Source organism: Salminus brasiliensis, chromosome 16, assembly GCF_030463535.1.
Source record: "Salminus brasiliensis chromosome 16, fSalBra1.hap2, whole genome shotgun sequence".
Taxonomy (NCBI): Eukaryota; Metazoa; Chordata; class Actinopteri; order Characiformes; family Bryconidae; genus Salminus; species Salminus brasiliensis.
Window position 1 is genome coordinate 34,129,775 of NC_132893.1, and position 23,654 is coordinate 34,153,428.

At 41.5% G+C, this 23,654-nt stretch overlaps 1 protein-coding gene across 1 annotated transcript in view; it reads left to right on the plus strand.

Annotated features, from left to right (window-relative positions):
* Nucleotides 1–1,208: 1,208 nt before the first annotated feature.
* sppl3 (signal peptide peptidase 3) overlaps nt 1,209–23,654 on the plus strand; it is a 35,542-nt gene continuing 13,096 nt past the window's right edge. Inside the window, exons 1-2 of the mRNA XM_072659239.1 lie at nt 1,209–1,734; nt 19,832–19,909. Coding sequence (XP_072515340.1) covers nt 1,712–1,734; nt 19,832–19,909 — 101 coding nt within the window. The 5' untranslated portion in view covers nt 1,209–1,711. The remainder of the gene's footprint in view (nt 1,735–19,831; nt 19,910–23,654) is intronic.

Sequence of the window (23,654 nt, forward strand, 5' to 3'; positions counted from 1 at the left end):
AGGGAACAATTTATTACATTAAGGAAACAAATTATTAAACTGAGGGAACAATTTATTATATTGAGGGAACAATTTATTAAACTAACGGGAACAATTTATTACATTAAAGGAATGATTTATTAAATTGAAGGAATTATTTACTGAGGACAATTGAACAATTGGGGAAATTGATTGTTCCATTCACAGAACGGTTTATTAAATTCAGGAAACAAACTAATAAATTGAGGAAAAACTTTATTACACTAAGTTAATGATTTGCTAAATTGAGGGAACAAAACAATTTATTACATTAAGGAAACAAATTATTAAACTGAGGGAACAATTTATTATATTGAGGGATTGATTTACTAAATTGGGGGAATTCTTTATTAATTTGAGGGAACAATTTCATCAATAGAGGAAATTGATTGTTCCATTCACAGAACGGTTTATTAAATTCAGGAAACAAACTGATAAATTGAGGAAAAACTTTATTACACTAAGTTAATGATTTGCTAAATTGAGGGAACAAAACAATTTATTACATTAAGGAAACAAATTATTAAACTGACGGGAACAATTTATTACATTAAGGGATTGATTTACTAAATTGAGTGATTGGTTTGTTAAATTGGGGGAATTCTTTATTAAGGAAACAATTTCGTCAATTGAGGAAACTAATTGTTTCATTCACAGAACAATTGATTAAATTCAGGAAACAAATTGTTAAATTGAGGAAAAGATTGAATAAACTAAGTGAACGATTTGCTAAACTGAGAGAATGAAACAATTTACTACATTAAGGGAACAAATTATTAAACTGACGGGAACAATTTACTACATTAAGGGAACAAATTATTAAATTGAGTGATTGGTTTGTTAAATTGGGGGAATTGTTGATTCATTTGAGAGAGCAATTTATTAAATTAAGGGAACAACTGAGAAAATTGATTGTTCCATTTACAGAACGATTTATTAAACAAACAAATTGTTAAATTGGGAATTGATTATTAACCTAAGTGGATGAAACAATTTATTACATTAAGGGAACAATTTATAAAACTGAGGGAACCATTTATTCAATTAACTGTAATTGATTAATGAATTGAGGGGGTTGATTATTAAACTAAGTGAATAACGTATTCCACCAAGAGAACGACTTTAATGTGTCCAAATATCATTTTCCTCCCTTTTCTACACTCATTATAGCACCCACACTGTCAACAGCGACGGCCTGCGCGTTCCCGAGACGACGAGGCGCGTTCCCGAGGCGGCGCTGCGCGTCCATGAGCCTCTCGCCATAGAAAACAAAGCTATCTGCGCGGCTCCCATTAGGCTACAGCCAAGCGAACAGACCGCGGCTGTTTCTGCATGTAGACCGAAAACAACACTCCCAGAAAATGGATTTACAGCTCGTCTGATGGCCTTCGACACCGAGGCCTGTTTCTGAACTGCCCGAATTTCTCCTCTTTTCTGTTTCCCAGGCTGCTTTGTCTTGGCCAGCTTAGCGAAAGCCATCATTGTCGTTTTCTAACGCAGAGCTGCCCCGCGAGTGTCTGCTGGGGGGGAAGCGAACAGCAAGAACCGTCGCCATGTCGCTATCAGACGGGGTTTGCTGAAGAAGGGGGCACCGAGCAAGCGTGGAGGAACTCTCTACATATTTTTCCATCGGGTCTCGCCGATTTTCTTTGCTTCTGGGAAACCCGCTGGCTGACTGTTTGTCCTCGGCGACATGGCGGAGCAGAGCTACTCCTGGTGAGTGCGGCATTAGCGGCGTTTAGCGGTGCCCGCGTCGGCTTTGTCATCGATACTCCCCGCAAGCACCCCGCTGCCCTCTCCTCCTGCACCCCCGGGTGCTGTCACGATCACAAGCACGACATCGGGCACGATTTCCACGCATCTAGCGCAGATACATCGCTACACTCCACGACCAAGCTCCCGTTAAAGCTCCAAGGCGTTGTTTTGGCACTCGGACGCTGCCTATGCTAAGCTAAGCTAGCTAGTTAACTAGCCACCGTCCAGGTCGGTTAAAATGCTTTTAACGCGGCGGTTAAACGTCCAGTTCGTCCGGGAACGAAATTAATATTGCAGTTAAATGTCGGAGTGATGCCTGTTATGCACGTCTCTGTCTTCACAAATTCGCAGTTAGCCCAGCTCGGGTCCAACAAAGGAGAATCCCATTAGCTAGCTCCACGGTTTTAGCTTAGCACGCTAGCTAGCTACCAAACCTCGTTCATTTCAACGGAGCCTGCGCTAGCCAGGTTAGCTAATAGCTAGCTAGCACCTGCGCTAGCGGACGCCTTTCGTTTAGCTAGCTGGCTGGCTGGAGATCTAGAGAGCCAGTCTAATGGCCAGCTTTGTGTGCTTGTCACCTGTTGGAGGATCAGGTAGCGAGCAGGTTACGGGAGCTGTTATTGCTCTATTCGCTGGCTGGATAGTGGAGGTGTTGATATTTGGGGCTGCGTAACCTGCTAACGCTGGCCGGCTGTCTGCCGCTAGCCCGCTGTAGTAAATAAGCAGTGCCGGAATTGCGGCTTTAGCTCATTAGAAACCAGATGGACCGGAGTTCACTAATCCTCACTTCTTTACAGGCCACTGCAAGACATCTTAAGAGTTAATTCCGCGTGTTTTTGGGCGATAAAAGCTTCTGTCGAGCTCTAATCTCATGGTATTTCGCTTGGTGCCGGACATGTAGCTGTAGCTAGCTAGTATAGATGGATAGGACAGCAGTTTTATGGATATTGTTGCCATATGTTGTATTAAAATGAGCTTAAATTTTAAGTCCCAGTTCCTCTCTGTGTTGGATTCCTCTTGCCATCCTTTTAAAGTAAACCCTGACTCCTAAAGCAACGTTATTAGGCATCAATTCTAGCTACACCAAAATTGCATCTTCGTTACCATGCCGATGGTGTCAATCATATTCCCACCCGGGCCAGAACGCTTGGACCTCATGTTAGTCATATTGGAGGAAAGTCCTGTAGTATTACTCCACCGTCTCAGTCCAAAAGCTGCTCCTGGAGCTCTCAGCTTGTCCAGAAATGCATGTGTACAGCTAGCTGTCCATGAGGGGGCGCTCAAAGCGTCGTTTGTATTTACAGCAGTGGAGGTACAGGTGAATCGCACTCCTAGGAGGAGCACTATGTATAAATATTTAAGACATGTAGACCCCGAAACGCCGTATTGTCAGTGCTGTTTATCGTAGCTAATTGCTGTACGTGCTACTAAATCCCCCAAAAATTGGTGAAGTACCAATTTTGTTGTGGTGTCGTTTACGTTTACGACATGTGGCGGATGCTCTTACCAAGTGTGGGAAACTTGTCTGATTGGTTTTCATATATTTCATATAGTTTTAATGCAGTAAAGTGGGTTCAGGGCAGTGATGGTAGCGCTCTGGCTGCCGATTGGCTGTTGCCGCTCACCGTGGTCCTAAATGTCCCTCAGGCATGTAACATTTGCGATGCCTGTGACAAATCAACGAACCGTTTTAATGTTTACAAGGCTGTTTTCCAGAACGCCGGTTCTATGAAGCGCGTTTGCAATACTGTATAGAACCCGTTCGGCCAAGATTGTAGCTGGTACAGGGATTTGGTCTGTTTGACATTGTTGTATTATTTGCTGTATTCGGTATACGCTGATATGAAACTGTGGGACAGTGCAAATATTTGATATTGTTCCTGTACATATCTGCAAGCGCTGACACTGAGTCCACCTGGGCTAGCGTTACAGAGAAATGTGACTTTAGTAGAGGAGGTATTTTATTTTATTTTATTTTTTATTTAGTCCAACATCACCTAAATATTCTACTCCTATGGAGTTCAATAAATCAATAAATATATCAGCTTCAGATATTACACACCTCATTCATTTTCCAGGTATTATGTGTAGATAGTGATCTTATGATCTCACCATGCAGCCTAATGTCATATTTTATTACTACTGGACATTAGGTTAGGAAATGATTACAATACTATATACACACACACACACACACACATTATATATATATATATATATTAGTATTGTGAACATTTCTTTACCATATATATATATATATATATATATATATATGTGTGTGTGTGTGTGTATAATATACATGTATTTTTAATTGAAAATGAAAAATATTGTAATTTTAATTAGAGGTTTTGATGCTATCATGATTTATCTGGGCATCTTCAGTACTTAAACATTGAGCAACTGCTTGATTGATTAGTCTTGTAGCCAATTATTAATAAAATGAAAATATATAATAATAATAATTATTATATATATATATATATATGTGTATGTATAATGGAGAACTGCCTAGTTTTGTTATAGTTAATAACTGTTTTCCTATATAAAGAGTACAAATGAATTTTACTGAACCCTTCACACACTGCACTGCTTAAAATCCAATTAACCTGAGCTAATTACTTAACCAGAGCTAAGTACGCTGTCTCTCTTTAAGGAAACATGCTGTCAGCCAGTCTTCTTTAGGTACTGAGGATGTTCATGATGTCCTCAGGCAAGCATGTTGAGATGTAGGTTATAAGGAGTATGGTAAATATAATTGTAACGCCAACCTCTACCGGATATGTACGCTATTTTAAGGTACTGTGGTCGTAATGGTGAAGATTTCCTTTAAGACAGACTGAGGATTTGTAAGACGTTACATTAGTGTAGAGCAGCAGCACTTAGTGCTTTTAGAAATGCAAACGGAAATATCATTTGATTTCGTAATACTTTGATTAATTGAAAAATACTGTAATTTTATCTGATGTTTTGATGCTATCATGATGATTATCAGGGGCATCTTCAGTACTTAAATAAACACTGAGCAACTGCTTGATTGAGTAGTCTTGTAGCGAATTATTAATAAAAATGACTGCAAGTTTTTAATAGCAGTATTTAAACTCTAGTGCTGTTTGTCTGATTCTGACTTCATATTAAAGGTGGGGGAAACAGTCATAATACTTTAAGACTTTTTAATTATACACTGAATGGCGAAAATGTTGAGTAAGATATAAACAATATAGACAAAAGTATTGGGACACTTGCTCATTTATTATTTCTTTCAAAAATCAATGATATTTAAAAACTCGTTACTCGTATTACAGAGGTGAGCCAGCGTAGTATTAGGAATTGAGCCCCAGTCTCCCATATGGTGGTCCTGTTGTCCTGGTTGTTGGTGTGGAGCCTGCTTTGTTTGGCGCACTAGATTTTGGAGAATTGCTGTGAAGATTTGATTGTATTCAGTGAGAATGTTGGATGATCACCACCCCACCTCACACCCCCAAAAGTATTGGATGGACTACCTTCATATTATTATATCATGAAGGAAAATTATTTTCGGGATCCATGATATTTATCTTCTTAATTTTGTGACACACAAACAAAATGCACCAGTAGCAGCAGATTCTTAAAAACTCTCCTCTCATACAGAGTCCAACAATCTTCAAAATCTGCTGCCCTGCAAACAATTAAATAGGACTAATTATGCACTGTGGAATGAAACGTGGTCAGTTGGTCAGTGTTCTTAAAGCTCTGACACTATATCCACAATATGCTCAGAAAAATATATTGTTCGCCACAATACGATAAAATATTGTCCTATTTCCCATCTTTAATTCGATGTGTCTCCAGAGGGAAGGTATTTGCTGCTGTCTATTTGTTCCATTTTTTTTTAAACACACCTGTAAAGTATAGAGTTCGTCTTGCGTTGTATTTGTAATTGATACATTTGGTTCTACTAATATTGCTATTGAGGAAGGTGTAATGAACGAGTAGTGTGGGAGTTTTGTCTGTATTTATTAGTCAAAAATAGACAAGGGAAATCTGTAGCGCTGAATACGAAAGCCATCTTCTGCGTGAGGTGTTTTCTCTTCGGTGGACGACGTGCCAGTGTGGTCGTCAGCAGAATAGGCGTTCTTAGGCAACCATCTGACATCAGCTTAAATGATTAACATCTAACTTGCATTGTTTAGACTACGTAATATTTGGCTAATATCATCTAGAGTGGTTCACATATCAGTTTCTTTGTCAACTCCAGACACTGTATGGATTTATTAAAAAAAAAAAAAAAAAAAATTAGATTTTACCTGATTTGATGAATTGATTACTCATTTTATATATATATATATATATATATATATATATATATATATACACACACACACACACACACACACACACTTAATTCTCTCTCTCTCTCTCTCTCTATATATATATAATTTTTTTTTTTGTTTGTTTTTTTTTCCCACATATAATAACTTTTTTTTTATAGACTGTGGTGCATGTATTTTCTCGCATAACTGGAAAAAGGCCACAATTTTTAGTTCCCCGTCCCATCCCCATCTTTTATGTTAAGTTAATGTCCAGGTAAGAAGCTTTGCATGTTGTCAGGAGGTGTAGAACGTGTGCCCTGTGCACATTACTCTACATCGTCTATAGTTTCAGTTTCATTCATGGCCGTCCTCGTTCTAATTATAGCCTGAGTTTTAAACACCACCTAAAGGTGTGTCGTCGTGCCTCATTGTTTAGAAGCCAGCAGTAGTCTGTTTTTATCTCTGCTCTCGTCAATTACAGCGCAAGGCCTCGGAAAGGCTTCCCCCATTCACTCCGAGGCAAGCCTTGCTCTCTGTGGTGCAGTTAACCAGCCGGTTTGCCAGGCTCGGTTTTAGCGTTGCCTCATTCTGGTCTGTCTGTGAGCTCTGACTGAGCGTGGATGTCAGTTTACCATGCTGTGTGGATGTGTGTCAGGAAAACACACGAGGTGAGTTTTATCTACAGAGTTAATGACCTCACTGTTTGCAGTGTAATCTAGGCCAGTGTTCCTCAGCCTCCTCGAAGGCCGTTGCTCCACATCTACGCTAGCGGAATTGGTTTAACTCAGGAATAATGTGCCACTTGGTTTTTGCCCTTTTCGAGAAACTGTATGTTCAGAAGTATCCAGACGGGACAATTTGAGGGCTCAGGTTCGGTGCATCCCATTGCTGACACAACTTCTGTGGTATAACCTCCATAGAAAGGTGCTGCCGATAGCTGCCAACAAGCCACACATCAGCCTAGGGCATCGGCTAGAAGGGTGTAAAGCCCCCTCCAGCAGTGCGCCTGATGTCCGGGTCTGATATTGAGGGAGTAGTTGGTGTAAAAATGTATAAATAAATAAATAAAATGGCCATGATTGAATTACTGACCCCAGGTAAGGTCAATCGAACATCAAGACATGCTTGGTACCTGATGTGTTCTTTCTCAGTTTCACACCTGAAATGCTAAGCTGACGTTGCTCACCTAGATTTTAGCCCCGATTGACAGTTGGGAAGAGTCGGTAATGGTGTGTCAGGGCGGCAGACTCGGACTTCTGGCCTCCCCATTGCGTAGTGTATACTGGTCAGTGACTTGGTCTGAATGTGTCCCGTCGATTGACGCCACGTTCCTGCTGGAACACGCCCCCGTCAGGCTGACTGAGTTGCAAAACGCTCCTTTAGGGTAAACAGCCAAACCGGGAATGAAACCAGCGACTGTCTGCTCAAGGGAAAGGCAGCTGGACTCAACAGCGATCCATCCTGATTACCAAAGAACCGAGGTAGAGTCGAGGGAACAGTCTTAGGATGGTTCCCCTGTTTTCAGGCTCTTTTATTAGACTGGCTTATCCAGGTTTTCAAGCTTTCTCTCTTACTTGAACTTAGTATGTCGCTGAATTTGTCGCCCACCTAGTCAGTGAGCTCCAACACTTTTCCAAGCCTGGATTCCAGTCGTATCTGTGAATTACAGCCATCCATTAGCTTCTCTTCTTTTTGGCTTTCAGCAACCAGGCAACAGCCGCAGTGGCCTGTGGTATCTGGGCACCTTCAGATCCTCCTGAAGGTTGTGAGGTGGGTGGGACCTCTAGGAGCATCAATGAGGCCTTGGGCCTCCATGATCCTTTCTCTGGTTCACAGATTGTCCTTCCTTGCAGCACTTTTGGTAGGTTTTGTTTTGGAGATGTTCTGACCCAGACGTTTATCTAGAACATCACAGTTTGGTTCTTGTCAAAGTGTCTCAGATTCTTAGGCTTGTCCATTTTTCTGGCTTCAACACCTTCAAGAACTGACTGTTCACTTTCTGCCTGGTATGTAGGTCCTATCCCTTGACAGGAGCCACTGGAACCAGATCATCAGTGTTATTGATGTCTCCTGCCTGTTTTAATGTTCTGGCTGGTGGGTGTGTAGTGTGTGTATTGGAAAGAATAGATGGTAGATGGTTACTCTGCTGTCGTGGAAATAAAATTTAAGTGATCCAGCGCCCTCGTGACCCACTTGTTCATACGCTGTGACTCAGCAGTGGGGTCGAGGCCCACAATTTTTAAAAACTTGCTTTACCCATATGTACCCATAATGTACCCAAATGTTAAAGAGGCTTTTAGATTAAATCACTGGTTTTCCCCCAATTGGCAAACCTAGAGCTGAAGTGCCCTGATCCTTTTTCACGTCCATGTTTGGCCGCTTGTCCAGAAATTAATTGGCAGACCTCCTGTACTTTACCTGTTGTCCAACGCCGATGCAGACTGCCGAAGATGAGGCCTGTTTATTGTTAGGTCGTCTGGCTTGGCCATGGGCTGCACGTTTGCCTTCCTACAGTCTACAAGGATTGTCTTCTCTGTAGTGTTGACACCTCGGAATTAGGCCAAGCGCTTAGCTAAGCAGAAGCCGCTTCAGCTGTCTGAATAGAAGCAGCCGATTGCTGATGTCTGATGCAGTCAGTTTCATTTGCAGGCGGCCTGTGAAGAACCGGGGGGGGGGGGGTGTCCCATCATTATCATCATTGTTGTTGTTTTTAACTGTCAATCTGAGTCTGTTAATGCTGAGTATTGTCTGATACGATCTGATCTTTGTGTTTGTGTAAATAATCCAGCCACACAGTTTAGATCAGATTAGCTGCTGGTTAACCCGTTCAGTAAAATCCCTTTACTTTTAGTATCGGTTTCAATAATTACACATTCTGGACTGATTGTTTTAGTGTAGTCGAGACTTCTCTTAAAATGACTTTCATAGTGTTTGATTTCTTATTAGATTAGATTCAGCTTTGTCATTGTGTAGAGTACAGGTCCAATGAAATGCAGTAAACATCCAACCAGAAGTGCAAAATAGAAATGACTAACAATTTGAAATCAATAAATAAATATTCTAATACAAGCATATAAGACTGGACCAGCCAGCCCCTCCGTACTTGATGGCGATGGTCAAAAGCCGATCTGTACTGAGAGCCCTTCCAGCTTCAAGTACGGCTCGGCTCGACCCGCCATCCCTTAAGATCCACGGAAGACGAGCGTCCAGACTTTTTTCTGTCCTGCACCGAAGTGGTGGAACGAACTTCCCCTGGGTGTCCGAACAGCAGAGTCCAACACTCGCTGTCCTCAAACCCAGACTGAAGACCCTCCTCTTCTGAGAGGACTTGGGTGAAGAGAAGAGTATTATGGTCTCCATATTGACTTGTGTTTAGTAGAGTCTAAGATTAGAGGAGCTTTAGTCTGTTTAAACTAGCTGTGGTTCTTCTTGAGTTTTCTTAGCTTCTTCTAAATGCCGTAAATGTAAAATATCTCCTGAACCACTGAATCAAACTGGGACGTCCCTTGTAGCAAGTATTCGTTTCGGTTTGTATATGATGAAGGTAGACGCGTCCCACAAAAGCACGTCCCCGCGAGGCCTTCTGTGTTTGCTATAGAAGGCTATTCAAAGTGCTGTGGCTTAGATGGCAAGGATTACCAGATGTATGAATGACCTGACAGGAGAAAAGCACTGTATAACCTTTTCAGTGTTTCAGGGTCAATTTGCAAATGACTGAAAGCTGAGAAGTGCGATCAGATCCTACATGACGTTACTTTCATAGATGGAAAAGAATGGAATTGTCTATGGCTGTGGAAAGTACCAAAGAGTGTACAGGGTGTTGCACCTGAGGGGTGGTGGTGGTGGTTCACCATGACTGTATTCATCTTTAGAACATCTCCAAAGTTCTCCTCTCTCATGGAGTCTAGTATTATTTAGAGTTCTCCTCAGATCAACACCTGGTTTGGTGGTAAATCAGGACTTAATGATGGTAAATCAGATGAGCTGCTCCACGCTGTGCTGGCTGGACTGGGGGGCGTCCAGGAGAAACCTGGAGGAACCGAGCTCTGTTCTTCAGACTAGCTCACCGACAAGATCTCGCTACTTTCTTTCTTCAGAATGAGAAGCTCTGGATTTATTATGTTTTGTTAACAGAATTAGCCCATAGAATTTACTATATCTTGCATTGACTCACTACCATACACGATATGGCCTAATGTTTGTGGACACCCCATCTAATGAATGAAGTTGCAGCCATTGCTGAGACAGATGCCCAAATGTGTGCGCACACAGCTTGTCTAGTCCCTGTAGAGAAGCACTGCCAATAGAATAGGACTCTCTGCAGGAGCAGATGAACATGATGAACCTATTGGTGATGAACCATGCTGCTTAATGCCAGACGTGGGCTAGTAGAGGGGTATAAAGCCCCCCAGCATTGACCTGTGGAGCAGTGGAAGAACTGTGTTCTCTGGAATGATGGGGGAGCTCCATTCAGTACTTTTGGGATGTGTTGGGGATGCTAGATTATCATTATCCTCAAGTCATGCTTTGCGGTCAGATCCTCACAGCAATGTTCCTCCAAAATCTAGTAGAAAGCCTTCTTCCCTGGACAGTAGCAGCTGTCCCAATACTTTTGTCCACGTGGTGTATGATTGTGTGTGTGTGTGTTTGTGTGCACGGTGCTTTTTCTTCCCCTTTTAGTGTTAGTAAGGAACTAGTGTTTACACTTCAGGCTCAACCTCCAGCACCTTTATGAGGGCAGTGTATTGGAAGTGGTCAGTCCCCGATCTGCCGGTCTGTCCGAGTGTTCAGAGCTGATACTTTTGAGTTCAGTAAAGAGGGGAAATGAGCTTTAGCAGCGTCTGACCATGAGCCCGTTGTAGCGTAGTAGAAATCTGCTGACTCGGCTCGTGTCTTTCACGGACGTGCTCTCATGTGATTCGGAAGAGAGTTGTACTGATCCGACAGGGCTGACTAACTTTAGACCCGTCTTAGACCAGATCTTCCGTTTTTTTGGTCAAATTTAAGAGAAGATGGTCTTTTTAAGCCTTTGGTGCGACTGCAGCGCAGACTGCATTACTGCATGTTGGGGATGCACCGATCCGGCTTCTTCAGTTCTGATACCGATGCATAAACTTTGCAAATCAGTCCGATACCAGTCCGATACCATTGCTGAATTAATAAACCGTACACCTGGGAGAGACTTAAGGCACTAGGATTGACTTAATCATTACTTCATTAAATTTAACAAATGAACACAGATATAAATGTACTAAACTGACATTTGTCATTTATTTATTTATTTATTTATTTATTTGAACATTTAGTTCAGTCTTACACCAACAAATTAAAGTGAAAGGATCGGTTCCATGGATCGGCCTTAATATCCGATACCCGATCCAGCTCATTTTGTTAATATCGGGACCGATACCCAATCCTAACATCGGATCGGTGCATCCCTAGTACATGTTGAAAATGTCCTGCAGCTTAACTGAGATTCCCAAAAACTTATTACACACTTAAACAACAAAAAAGGGGGTTCTATATGGTTCTGAAAAGGGTTGTTGGACAACAATAACCCTGAAACCCTGTTTGATTGCTATATATATATATATTTTATATATATTTTTATATATATATAAAAATATCGTCATGTTCTCCAGTTGTAACTGGTATGGGCCACTTGCTTCTTTAGTTAGGTACCAGAGGTTTGAGGCTAATGTTGTTAACAGATAATTATACTGTCACCAGTCTTAACTTTGGTAAAGCTTAAAAACATCTCTCAGAATCTGTCCAGGTCTTGTTTTATTCCGTAATCTCAAAAGTAACCTCTTCCACAGAGCTGACCGGTAGGTTAAGTGTTTAAGTACGGTCCAGGCTTATTTTACCCTCCGTCTAAAGTGGTTTACACAGCGTGATGCTGGATTTCAGAAGCACATAAATGACTGTAGTTACAGAGTTGATCTTGGAGACGGTCCAGGTTCTGTGTTTGTTAGAAATGTTAGCCTAGCCTCTTCAGCTGTAAAGTAAAGAAGCTCCTGTCCGATACCGAACATGTCTTGGCTGAAGGGCAGTATCGGAGTCCAGCGATCAGTCGTGTTGGTTTGATTGTTTTCGCCGAGCCGTTTCTTTAAGGTTTAACTTTGAGAGAGCAAAGCACCTCTGTTCCTTTTTTATAACGGAACTAAAGGAGAAGGCTGTGGTCAGCTGGCCTGATAAAAGCAGCTGTACAGAAATATGGTGCCATTAGATAAGGCAGTTTAGGGGCCACCCCACTGCGAGCGCATCACCGTCCCCTGATTATTTAAATAATCAAAGTTTGCATTAGTGAAGGTCTGATAACGGGTCGTTTATAGAAGCTGAGGCCGCTGGGTTTTTAAACACGTACTTTGGTTCTGAGGTGTCGTTCTCGGTGGAGCGCTGAGGGAAGACAGACTCCAGAACAGAAATATGTATATTTTACATAATAAATAATATATAATATAATTCATACAACCTATTTCAACTGATTGTTGTGCTTTTGCAGACTAATGGGTCTGTCCTCTGCTTTACAAAGCACATTTTTATTTATATTTGCAATAAAGACATACTTAATAAACACTATTAAAAAAAAGTTGAAATTGGAGGTGATTCAAGAGGTCTGTGGCAATTAAAAAAGGCACCTCTATTTTATTAATTTAATGTTTTTTGCCTGGTTAATTGTAAGTTAAATGTTAAATAGCTGGCCTGGACAGTCTTCTGGCTACTAGTGTGGAATAAACAGGTTATGGTGAAGTTTTTGGTACTTAGTCATGGAAAGTGCTTGAATTTGAAATTGGTTCATTTTCGTCAATACACACCAAAAACATCTCTTAAAATGTACGTTAAATGTGTTAATTATTTACGGGGTGAATTGGTTCTTAACATCCAAACTTGGAAATTAGAATAAAATAATAACTCTTGGTACTTTACAGGTATCCTCAGTGTGGCACAGCATGGACCTTAAAGGAATATGTGGGTGGAAAATCAAAGGAATATAATTGATCAGTGACCGCAAATACAGTCAGGGTTCGTATGGGTCCAGGAAAACCTAGAAAGTCATGGAAATAAACATGCTCAAATCCAGTATTGAATTCGAAGTTGGAAAAAAGTACCTAAACGTCATATTGTAATGATGAGCTTCTGTCGTCATTGTATATAGTAATAATATAAAACACTAATGTTTATAGTAGCATATATTTCTCATGACCAATCGCTGCCTGTATATGACCATGTACAGTTTCAGACCGTGGGCGTGGTATCATGGACGTGCATTATGTTGTTAATAGCTAGCCTGGACAGTCTTTCAGCTACAAGCATGGACTAAACATTCTCGTAAACAGGTTACGGTGAAATCTTTGGTTTCGGATTTTTTTTTCAAAAGAAAAAGTCATGGAAAGTGCTTGAATTTGAAATTGGTTAATTTTTGTCAATAGAGGCCAAAAACATCTCTTAAAATGTAAGATTAATGTGTTAATAGTTATTTATGGGGTGAATTGGTTCTTAACGTCCAAATTTTTAATTATTATTATTATTAATATTAATAATAATAATAATAATAATAATAATAAAATGGCTCTTGGAGATGGTTCTAAATAACATTTGAAAAGGTTGTGGTGTACTGAACTTTATAATACACACGTACATTGTTTTTATTATATATGCTGGGAAGTTTTTTATATATTTTTCTAAACATTTTATTAGTTACCATATTTTGTCCCCTTAAAAACCTACTACTGCGTATGTAGTCTTGTGACTCCACCCTCTTCAGTGTGCAACGTAAAGGAGAACTACAACACTGAGCCGTCTGAACAATCTTATCTTATATAATACTTCATTAATTGTGGTCGAGATAAGATGTTCGGCTCTTCCTCCCTGGACGGTAGAGTTTACAGTAACTCCATCAAAAGCAGGATCAGCTCTCTTTAATACCCTTGATTTCAGAAGAGACTATGGATGTCCTAATACTTTTCAGTATAGTGTACTTATGGGCTCTGCGTTTGGGTGGAGTAACGTGGAACAATGCTAAAACTGCAGAAGTGTTTCAGAAGCTTCTAGTTTTACCATAAACTTTTCGGATTGTCTGGTTTGAGAGTTTGTGATGCAGTCCTATCGTCTTTGGGTTTCTGTCGCAGAGTCGTTCCATAGATATAGGTCTTATTAGGGCTGGGCGATATGGTATAAATACTGTATCACGATATTTAAAAAAAATCGTAATGCATGATATTTATCATAATATGTAATAACAGAGTAAAACATCGGTAGCGACAGATTCAGATCCTCTCCTGTACTGAATACAGTGATTTCTACTTTATAACATCTGCTGCTCTTCATCTAATGAACCCTTCAGTCTAATTACACTGTTAGTAATGAAACCTGCAGCTGATCAGTGTTTATTAACACTAACAGTCTCCTCCATATGCTTGGAAAAGCTTATCACGATAACAATTTATCACGATACGATAAAATGTCATATTGCCCAGCTCTAGGTCTTATATACTATTATTGTTGTTGTTGTTGTTGTTGTTGTAGTTGTAGGTCTCCATTTCTAAGAAAAAAGTCTGCCATGGATGAAGAGCTAGAGCATGTAGAACTGAAGTCTGGCGCCCTTAAGACATACACTGATTCATATAGTTGTAGAACGTATCTCCACGTTTGGATTGAGTCGCGTTTGGTTGCACTATTGATCAGTGACACTAGTTTAGTTCAGGTTTGGAGGAGAAGTGTTCGAGCACTGAGTTTGGTTTTAAAGAAACTGAATCACTTTCTCTTCTCTTTAATCCAAGATAATCCTCATTATATCTGTTTCCTCAGTAACTTGGATACTCTCGGGCCATGGCTTCCTGTCAAGGGTTGGGTCTGTTAGGCAGCAAGTGAACGGTCTGTTCTTGAAGGTGATGATAAAACGTTCACTCGCTCACTCATCCAGGTCCCAGCGGTCAGCCCAACCACCGGTCCGATCACCAGGCTCCTCCACCACCCATGCCAGACCAGCTGCACACCCTCCTACCACCCTGCTACCTGCCTAATGACCATGTTAGACCCCAAATGGTCTCTTAACTATCTGCCACTATTAATATCACCACTATTACCCATCATTCCTCTCATCATTACTCTGATCATCACTGCCAGGACTATATTCAGTTATTCTACACCAGGATTATTATATTATGATTATGAATATGTTGCACAGCTGAGCAGTACGACAGTTTAGGTGGTTTGGTGAATTTTATTATATATTTTTGAATAGTTCTGATCAGAGGAGGACGGGTCTCACCCTGTGGGTCTTGGTTCCTCATAGGATCATATCTGGATAAGGACAGACCCTAAAAAGGTCCAGGGAACCAGGAGGAGGTCTGAGACGCCTTTGAGCCACATGTAGTAGCAGTGTAAACACATCAGCCGTTAAAAGACCCGGTTTAGACCTGGTCACTTCATGTGACTAGTATCTGGATTGTATCCTGATTCGATTCGATTCTGGTTAGTCAGACTGTAATCTGATTGCTGCAGAACAAGCTAATTAGCATGTTCCACCCCAAACAGCAATTACTGGTGTTTGGGTTGCGCCGGGAGGGCTTTGGGTTGCACCGGGAGCATCTTTATGTGGGTTGGCCTTCAGATATTATCCCTGATACTCCAGATGCATTAAGTGACCAAGTGTGAATGGGGTGCAAGACCCATACGGCAATCAAAACCCCTCCTAGTAGACCAGAAACAGCAGTAATAATCAGTCAGCTAAATGCCGTAAATGTAAATGGATGCAGTGGTGGTCAGTATCTACCAAAGGTCCTGCATGGAAAGGCCACCATGAAGCAGCTGAGGCTCAGTGATGCCCCTGGAGGTCCCACCTCACAACCTACAGGACTTCTGTAGGTCTGTTACTAATGTCAGAGGTGTTTTGGAATCAATACCATGACTGGACAGATATTAATGTTAGGTTTTAATGTTATGGACGATCGGCTGCAGCATCTTTGCCTTCTGGCTTCTTCACTGTGTTCTTGCAGATTTTTCTGCATGGTCAGTATTTATGCTCAGGTTTGTTTACGGTGTTCAGGTTGGGTCGGTTGGCAGTCTAATGTTCTTCGCTGTAGTTGGTCTGGTTCTGTAAATGACCGTGGCGTCTATGCCCTTCCTTCCCTTGCTCACTGAAAGAGGAGAACCTCAGGCTCTAGTCTCAGGTTTCATGTGCATTGCTAAGCCTCTTTTTTAGCCGCTGTCCAAAATTTTATGATTGAGAAGCCAAACGTCCTCCCGGTCAACCTCAATCCAGTCCCTTGACAAAAGCTGCCTATTGTCGTGTGGTGGTTATTAGTTTAAAAGTGGAACTGTACGTCCAGTGTCCTGGATTTGCCCACAAACTCAAATTACCATTGGAATGGCCCCTAATGCTCCAGTTCTTAAAGTGCATCATTGAGAGTGTGTACAATGGGCCCATACACACTTGACTTTTGTGGCTCTTGTTTACAAACGTTCCTGTGGAGCCTGCACAAGGCCTTGGTGTTTCCACGGCTGTGACCAGCCAAGCTCTGGGAGCTTGAAAGTGAGCGAAGCGAAGAACACCATAGGCTAGCATCACAGTGGCCCAGGCTGAAGATCTGTCGCCGGTTTCCAAGAAACAGACGTCGGTGTCTAATTTCAGAGTGGAACTGTACCTGCGGACGACTCCCAGTGGACAACTGGAGTCATTTATTAATGACCAGAGGGTGCAGCTTTAGCCCTGAGGACTGGTGTTGGGAGCATTTGCAGCCGCTCTCGTTGCTCAATGCAATCAAATCCTCACAGCAATGCTCCTGCCTTCTTCTTTGGACAGTAGAGACAGTTACTCCAACAAAAGCAGGATCAATTTCTTTTTTAATCCCCTGGATTTTAGAAGAAACTGTGAATGAGCAAGTGTCCCAATACTTTTGTCAATGTAGTGTATGTGTTTAATGGACGTAAGATGAAGCATGATGCCGTATGCAAAGTGACCGTTAAACAAGGCCGAGTCATTGAGGTCAGGTGTAACTGACGCTGTCCACTCTCACCTCTAAAACTGAAGCTGTGACGGAAGGAAGGAAGGAGCTGAAGGAAACCGGCGAAATTGGTCAGGTGAAAATAAGCTACGGCGGTCGAGGGGTGTACGACCCTCGCAGCTGCTGCATACATTCCACACCCCCGAGCTGTAGACAGTGTCTTTGAATGCAGGCTGGAGGTCAGATGCTTGGGTCAGTGCTTTGCGACTGGCCTGAACGTTAAAGCGTCTATAAGCACTGTTTTCTTTCTGCCGCGCTTCACCTTTAACTGTTTGTCCGCTGTTTAGCGTGAGCTCACAGGCCTGGACCTGCTGTAGCTCTGCCTGACGATGTTCCTGAGAGCAGAGGTCCAATACCTCCCGAAACTGCAGATCATTAGGACATAATTTTTCAGCTCTAATTATTTATTTATAATTTTTTTGAGAAGGCAAAATATAAGATTTGGATGAGTAGATACTAGGGCTGGGCGATATGGAGCGATACACGATATTTATCACGATACACGTAACCCCGGTCTGATTACACTGTTAGTAATGAAACCTGCAGCTGATCAGTGTTTATTAACACTAACAGTCTCCTCCATATGATTAGAAAAGCTTATTATTATCACCATAACAAAATGTATCACGATACAATATAATATAAAATATCGTTATATTGCCCAGCTTGTGTATATGTTATTATTTGGGGGGGTGCGTGTGGGTGTGTGCGCTCACTGCCCCTTGTTTAGGTGTGTGTGTGTGTGGGTGTGTGCTCACTGCCCCTTGTTTAGGTGTGTGTGTGGGTGGGTGTGTGCTCACTGCCCCTAGTTTAGGTGTGTGTGTGTGGGTGTGCGCTCACTGCCCCTAGTTTAGGTGTGTGTGTGTGTGGGTGTGCGCTCACTGCCCCTAGTTCAGATGTGTGTGGGTGTGGGTGTGTGCTCACTGCCCCTAGTTTAGGTGTGTGTGTGGGTGTGCGGTCACTGCCCCTAGTTCAGATGTGTGTGTGTGTGTGGGTGTGCGGTCACTGCCCCTAGTTCAGATGGGTGTGGGTGTGTGCTCACTGCCCCTAGTTCAGGTGTGTGTGTGTGGGGGGGGGGGGGGGGTGGGGGCTGTATTTAAAGTCCTTCTATGCTTCATAGTCTCTCTGGTGGTGCTTTTGTGCAGTATTGTGAGTTTCCCTAATTAAAATCCAAGCTATAACTAGCTGGGGGGGAACTCCTGTAACACAACCGTCTTATGACCTCACTTCCTGCGCTGGGTTTGTGTAGATGCCTTAGGTGCGGTTAGTTTGACGTAAGAACCCAAACCAACCCAGAGTTTGCTCAGGCAGTCTTGGTCCGCATGTTTGACCCCAGGGTTGGAAAGGCAGCGTTCATGAATGACACTCCCAAACCCTAAAGAGCGGGCGCATCGGGGCTCGTTTTAATGCAACCAAAGCTGTGGACCTGAAGCCCCCCCCCCACACATATGTGTGTGTGTATATATGTGTGTGTGTATATATATGTATGTGTGTGTAATTATATTTATATATAATAAATACATATACACACACACAAATACACACAATACACACACTTTAATACACACCCACTGTGTGTTTACTGAATTTCACATATTGGGGGGATGAAGCGTAGTGTGGCTTGTGCAGGCATTGTGTGTTTCTTTATTACATTTTACTTTGATCTCTTAAATTCAGTAAGTAAGTAGAGGTTGGGTCTGAAGTGTGTTCTCGTAGAGGGTCTGTTCACCTCATTAATATTTTAGATCGTACATTGTAACGTATAGTTAAGGTGGGATATGAATGTTCTCCACAGGACCCATTTAACCGCCCCTCAGACAGCTGTAAGGTACTCTCCGAGCGTTGGCTATCTGGAAGAAGCTGTAATTCCATGGTTGAGTAGGCTGGGGGTTTACTTAAATCCTGTAATACCATATATTCAACACACAGGCGGCTATAGACCCGATAAAGCTGCTGTTCATCTGCCTGGCATGGCAAGCAGGAACATGAAGAAGGTGTGTGTGTGTGTGTGTGTGTGTGTTCTGTGATCAAGTCCACCTACGTGAACCATCGTAACCAAAAGGGAGATAATACACTGCATGTACAAAAGTATTGGGACACCTACGGGAGCTTTTCTGATGTCTGCATTAATATGGAGCTGGTAACAGCAGCTCTACCAGCAGCAGCAGCAGGTCTGGAGCTCTGCTGCAGTTACTGAGTCAGTCTGAGGCTTTTCTGCACTCTGCTCTGAGCTCAGCACTCGGCCCTGACCCCGCTCTGTAACTTTACGTGGTCTGACAGACACTCTGTGGACACTGAGCTGCTCTCTGTGAGCTGTTCCTCCTAAACTCTTCCACTGTTCAATAATAACACCACTCACAGCTGATGGAGGAAGACCTAGGAGGGAAGGTCTGGCGCGGTTGGTGTGGTGCAAGAGATAACACCACTACCTGCCACTGAGTTACAACACCATGTGGGAGACCAGGGTTCGATTCCCGGTCTGGGTGACTATGCTGCGCTACACCAATAAGAGTCCTTGGGCAAGACTCCTAACACTACGTTGGCCCTCCTCTGTAATACGAGTCACCTTGTAAGTCGCTCATAAATGGCATAAATGTAAATGTAAGGTCTAAATTTCACCAGCTGACTTGTTGTTGTTGATGACCCCCCACCCCCCCACCCCCTCTTAAAAGCACTGAGCTTTTTCTAAGGCCGGCCGTATCTGCTGAGATTTTTCATTTCCTCCTTTGTGACGCTCTTCCTTCTTTTCCTCCTGTCCAGGGCGTACTCCCTTGTTGACTCCAGCCAGGTGTCCACCTTCCTCATCTCCATCCTACTCATCGTCTATGGCAGCTTCAGGTGAGTTTTTTATAGCCTCTGCTCCACCCTGAGAGTACTAGTACAGGCTCCTCTGCTGGTTTCAGTAGTGACCACCATCACCATGGTTGGTGTGGCGCAACAGGTAACACCACTACCTATAAGTGAGCTACCACGCCATGTGGGAGACTGGGGTTCGATTCCCAGTCTGGGTGACTATGCTGTGCTACACTTATAAGAGTCCTTGGGCAAGACTCCTAATGCTACATCGGCCCACCTCTGTGATACCAGTAACCTTGTAAGTCACTCTGGATAAGAGCGTCAGCTAAATGCCGCAAATGCTAAAAACATCCATCCAACCATTTGTTTAGTAATGAACAGCTTGCACAGAGTGTGAACTTTTTATTACTGCAGTTTAAGCTGAACTGTTCAATGTGTGCATGAAGATAATGTGTGTTTATTATTTTTAAACACAGCAGAGTGTGTGAAGAGCTGCTGGGAAGCACCAGCTCGAGCTCTGCAGTAGTTCTTTATATGTTTATTATATAAGACTGGTCTCTCTTTGGACAAGATACATTAAAATACTTGTATAATTAATATTAAAATCTAAATATATAGAAAAAGAAGTAAGTGTGTAACTTTGGTTTGGGCCTGTTTACCACCTTATTTTACCTCAGAGAGGAACACACTGATTTTAATGTATATGTATGTATAAAATAACACACACTCTTTTTATTTATATTTTTCTATATATAATTTGATTTGTTTTTTATTTATTTTGTAAATATATATTACCCCTTCTAATTATATATGTATACATGTGTGTATATATCAGACATAAATATAGATATTAGAAAAATATTGCACACACACATACACACATTTTATATATATCTTTTCAACAATTATATATATTTTGTGTGCGTGTATTTAGTGTATTTTTGGTTTTAAATTATTTATATATGTTTAATATTACCATTTCTAATTATATATGTATTTATATTTTAGCCCATATATATTTATTTATTATTATTATTTTCTAATATTATATTTTAATATAATATTTTATCTAATATTTATTTTTATATTATTTATTTATTTGTGTGTATATATCTGTTTAATATTTTTCTAATATTACTAAATATGTATTTTATTTAATAATGAATTTAATAATGCGCTCTGCGTATCCAAGACTGGAGTAAAATAAATATATAATAATGGATAATAATATTATATAATAAAACAATCTGCTTTTGGTAGAGAGGTCATAGAAGATGACACGCTACAAATGCTAATTCCTTCTGTATAAAAGGGCATCAAAGTTGAAGTAATTTAATAAAATGTGTCACATGTGACGCTTCATGCCCTGCGATGGGACCACTGCACATGCCCACACTGCTGAATGATGGCAATGCTGAAGGGAGATTTTGTGCAGCCCGAGCCCAAGCTGATACTGCTATAGCAATATCGCAGGTAAAAGCTGCTGGAAACTTTACTGATGTGGGAGCAGAGAGTCCGTAATTACTGATATGGAGGACTTGGACGGGTCTGAGATCGCGGAGAAACCCCAGTAATAATTACACTACCCCACCTCCACATGTAACTCTGAACTCCACCTAAATAGTACTTAAGTGACGCTCGCTGTGAGAAACTGGGTGGTTGATCAGGCGTTTAATCGCTGTTTAAGGAAATTTACTAAAGTTTATTATTAATGTTTTATTTTTTAATTTCTGCCAGTTACAGCTCTGTAAATTTGCAGTTGGTCTGGCTCTGAGGTTTTGCTTAATCTCTCACGCCTGAATGAACTTGCATATTACTAAACCCTTCTGTAACTGAATCAGATCAATTAGAGAAAAGGGAACGCATATTTTCAGTGCTGTTCATCGGGAGCCACTGTAATACCTACAGCTGCTGTTGATATTCAGCTCAGTTTAACGTTATTATACTAATACAGGGTTGTGCAGTACAGCCAAACACTAGGGATGCACCGATACCAGATTTTCAGAGTACCAATATCGAAATCCTGAAATGTATAGTCTCACGTTTTAATGGGTTTTATATCTGATCCCACAAATGATCTGATAAGCTTGAAAGAACCGCGTTTACTGGTTGATAAACTGCACATTTGAAAAGGTTCAGAGCTGAAAAACCCCAAATTGCCACAATGCAGAAACACAAGCAGGTAGGGAGACATAATCTTGCTCAGCTTCACCACAGCAGCTTTTAACTGAGGTTATTTCAGTTAATAAAAAATTAAAAAATAAAACATTAAAAAATAAAATTAAGAATTAAAAATTTTAAATAAAGGCCAGTTTAGAAATGAAACCTGTTTAGAAAAGCATTTTCTTATTCAGGTACTAAACTTCAGTGTTTGGCCTTTAAACAAGCTGCTGAAACTCAGCTTTTGGTTTCAGAACCAAAAAAATCACCACATGCAAACCACACATCACTGTTCAGTGTCAGCATATCTGCCTCATTCCTTATTCTTTATAACTGCACTGTCGTTCATCTCAAATGCATATTATTACATATTACATATTATTGGGGCAGTGGTGGCTCAGCGGTTAGAGCGCCGGGATATCGATAACAGGGTTGTGGGTTCGATTCCCGGGCTCGGCAAGCTGTCACTTTTGGGCCCTTGAGCAAGGCCCTTTACCCTCTCTGCTCCCCGGGAGCTGGAGTTGGCTGCCCACTGGTGGGTGTGTGTGTGTGTGTGTGTGTGTGTGTGTGTGTGTGTGTGTGTGTGTGTGTGTGTGTGTGTGTGTGTGTGTGTGTGTGTGTGTGTGTGTGTTCACTACCAGATGGGTTAAATGCGGAGGACACATTTCGCTGTACAGTGACAAATACCTGCACCTTTACCTTTTTACATTTATTATATTTATTATTATTATAATTATTGTATTACTTTGCTTTATCCAATTCATCCATCCAATTTGTCCCAATTCGTCCAATTCTTCTATCCCATTTATCCAATCTATCCAATTCATCCATCCATCCCATCCAGTGCATCCAATTCCAACCCAGCGTCTTACCAGAGTGAGATTTACCTTAAAGTGAAAGTATTTGCTGATGTATCTTCTAAGCATGTGTAAGTGCTTGTTAATCACTGTTTGCCTTTGTAATGCTGATATTGCGGAAGGCTATGCTATGCAAATAAGCCTCCCACCAATCACCAAGGGCCAGTTTCCCGGACAGGGATTAGGACAGGGCCTAGCGGTGGACTAAATTTCCCTTTAAAAGGCTGTGTGGTCCAGGACTCCAGAATGAAACCAGGCGATTTCATGACCAACACAGATAGATATAGCCGTTTTATTTACTGTTCAAACCCACCAGTGAACTGATGGTGGAGTAATCTGAAAGAAATCATTTGTTTTAATTTCCTAAGCCTACATTTTAGACACAACATCATCTCAAAACTGGTGAAACAGTGTTTTGGGCATCAGGCAGTGTATTCGTGATGAGTCGGCGCTCAGCGGGAGCTTTTAGAGGCATTAATCTCTAACCGCTGCCGCCGTCTTCAATTTACCACCACTGTGATCAATTGTGCCTGAGTTTCAGACGATCTCACCCCTGACCCGCTCTGAATGACTAGTCGTTCACATCTTAACCATGCATTTATAAAGGAAATCAGCGGAATTCCCCTCTATTCTGTTGCAAGTCTGTAGTTACTGTATGCATCAATATTCAAATGTTTTGGTGTTTGGGTGATTCCCAGATCTGCAGGCCTTGAGGCTTTTACAAGGTCCAGTTAACTTAAATCTCCAGTCAGTTGATTGATTGATTTAGT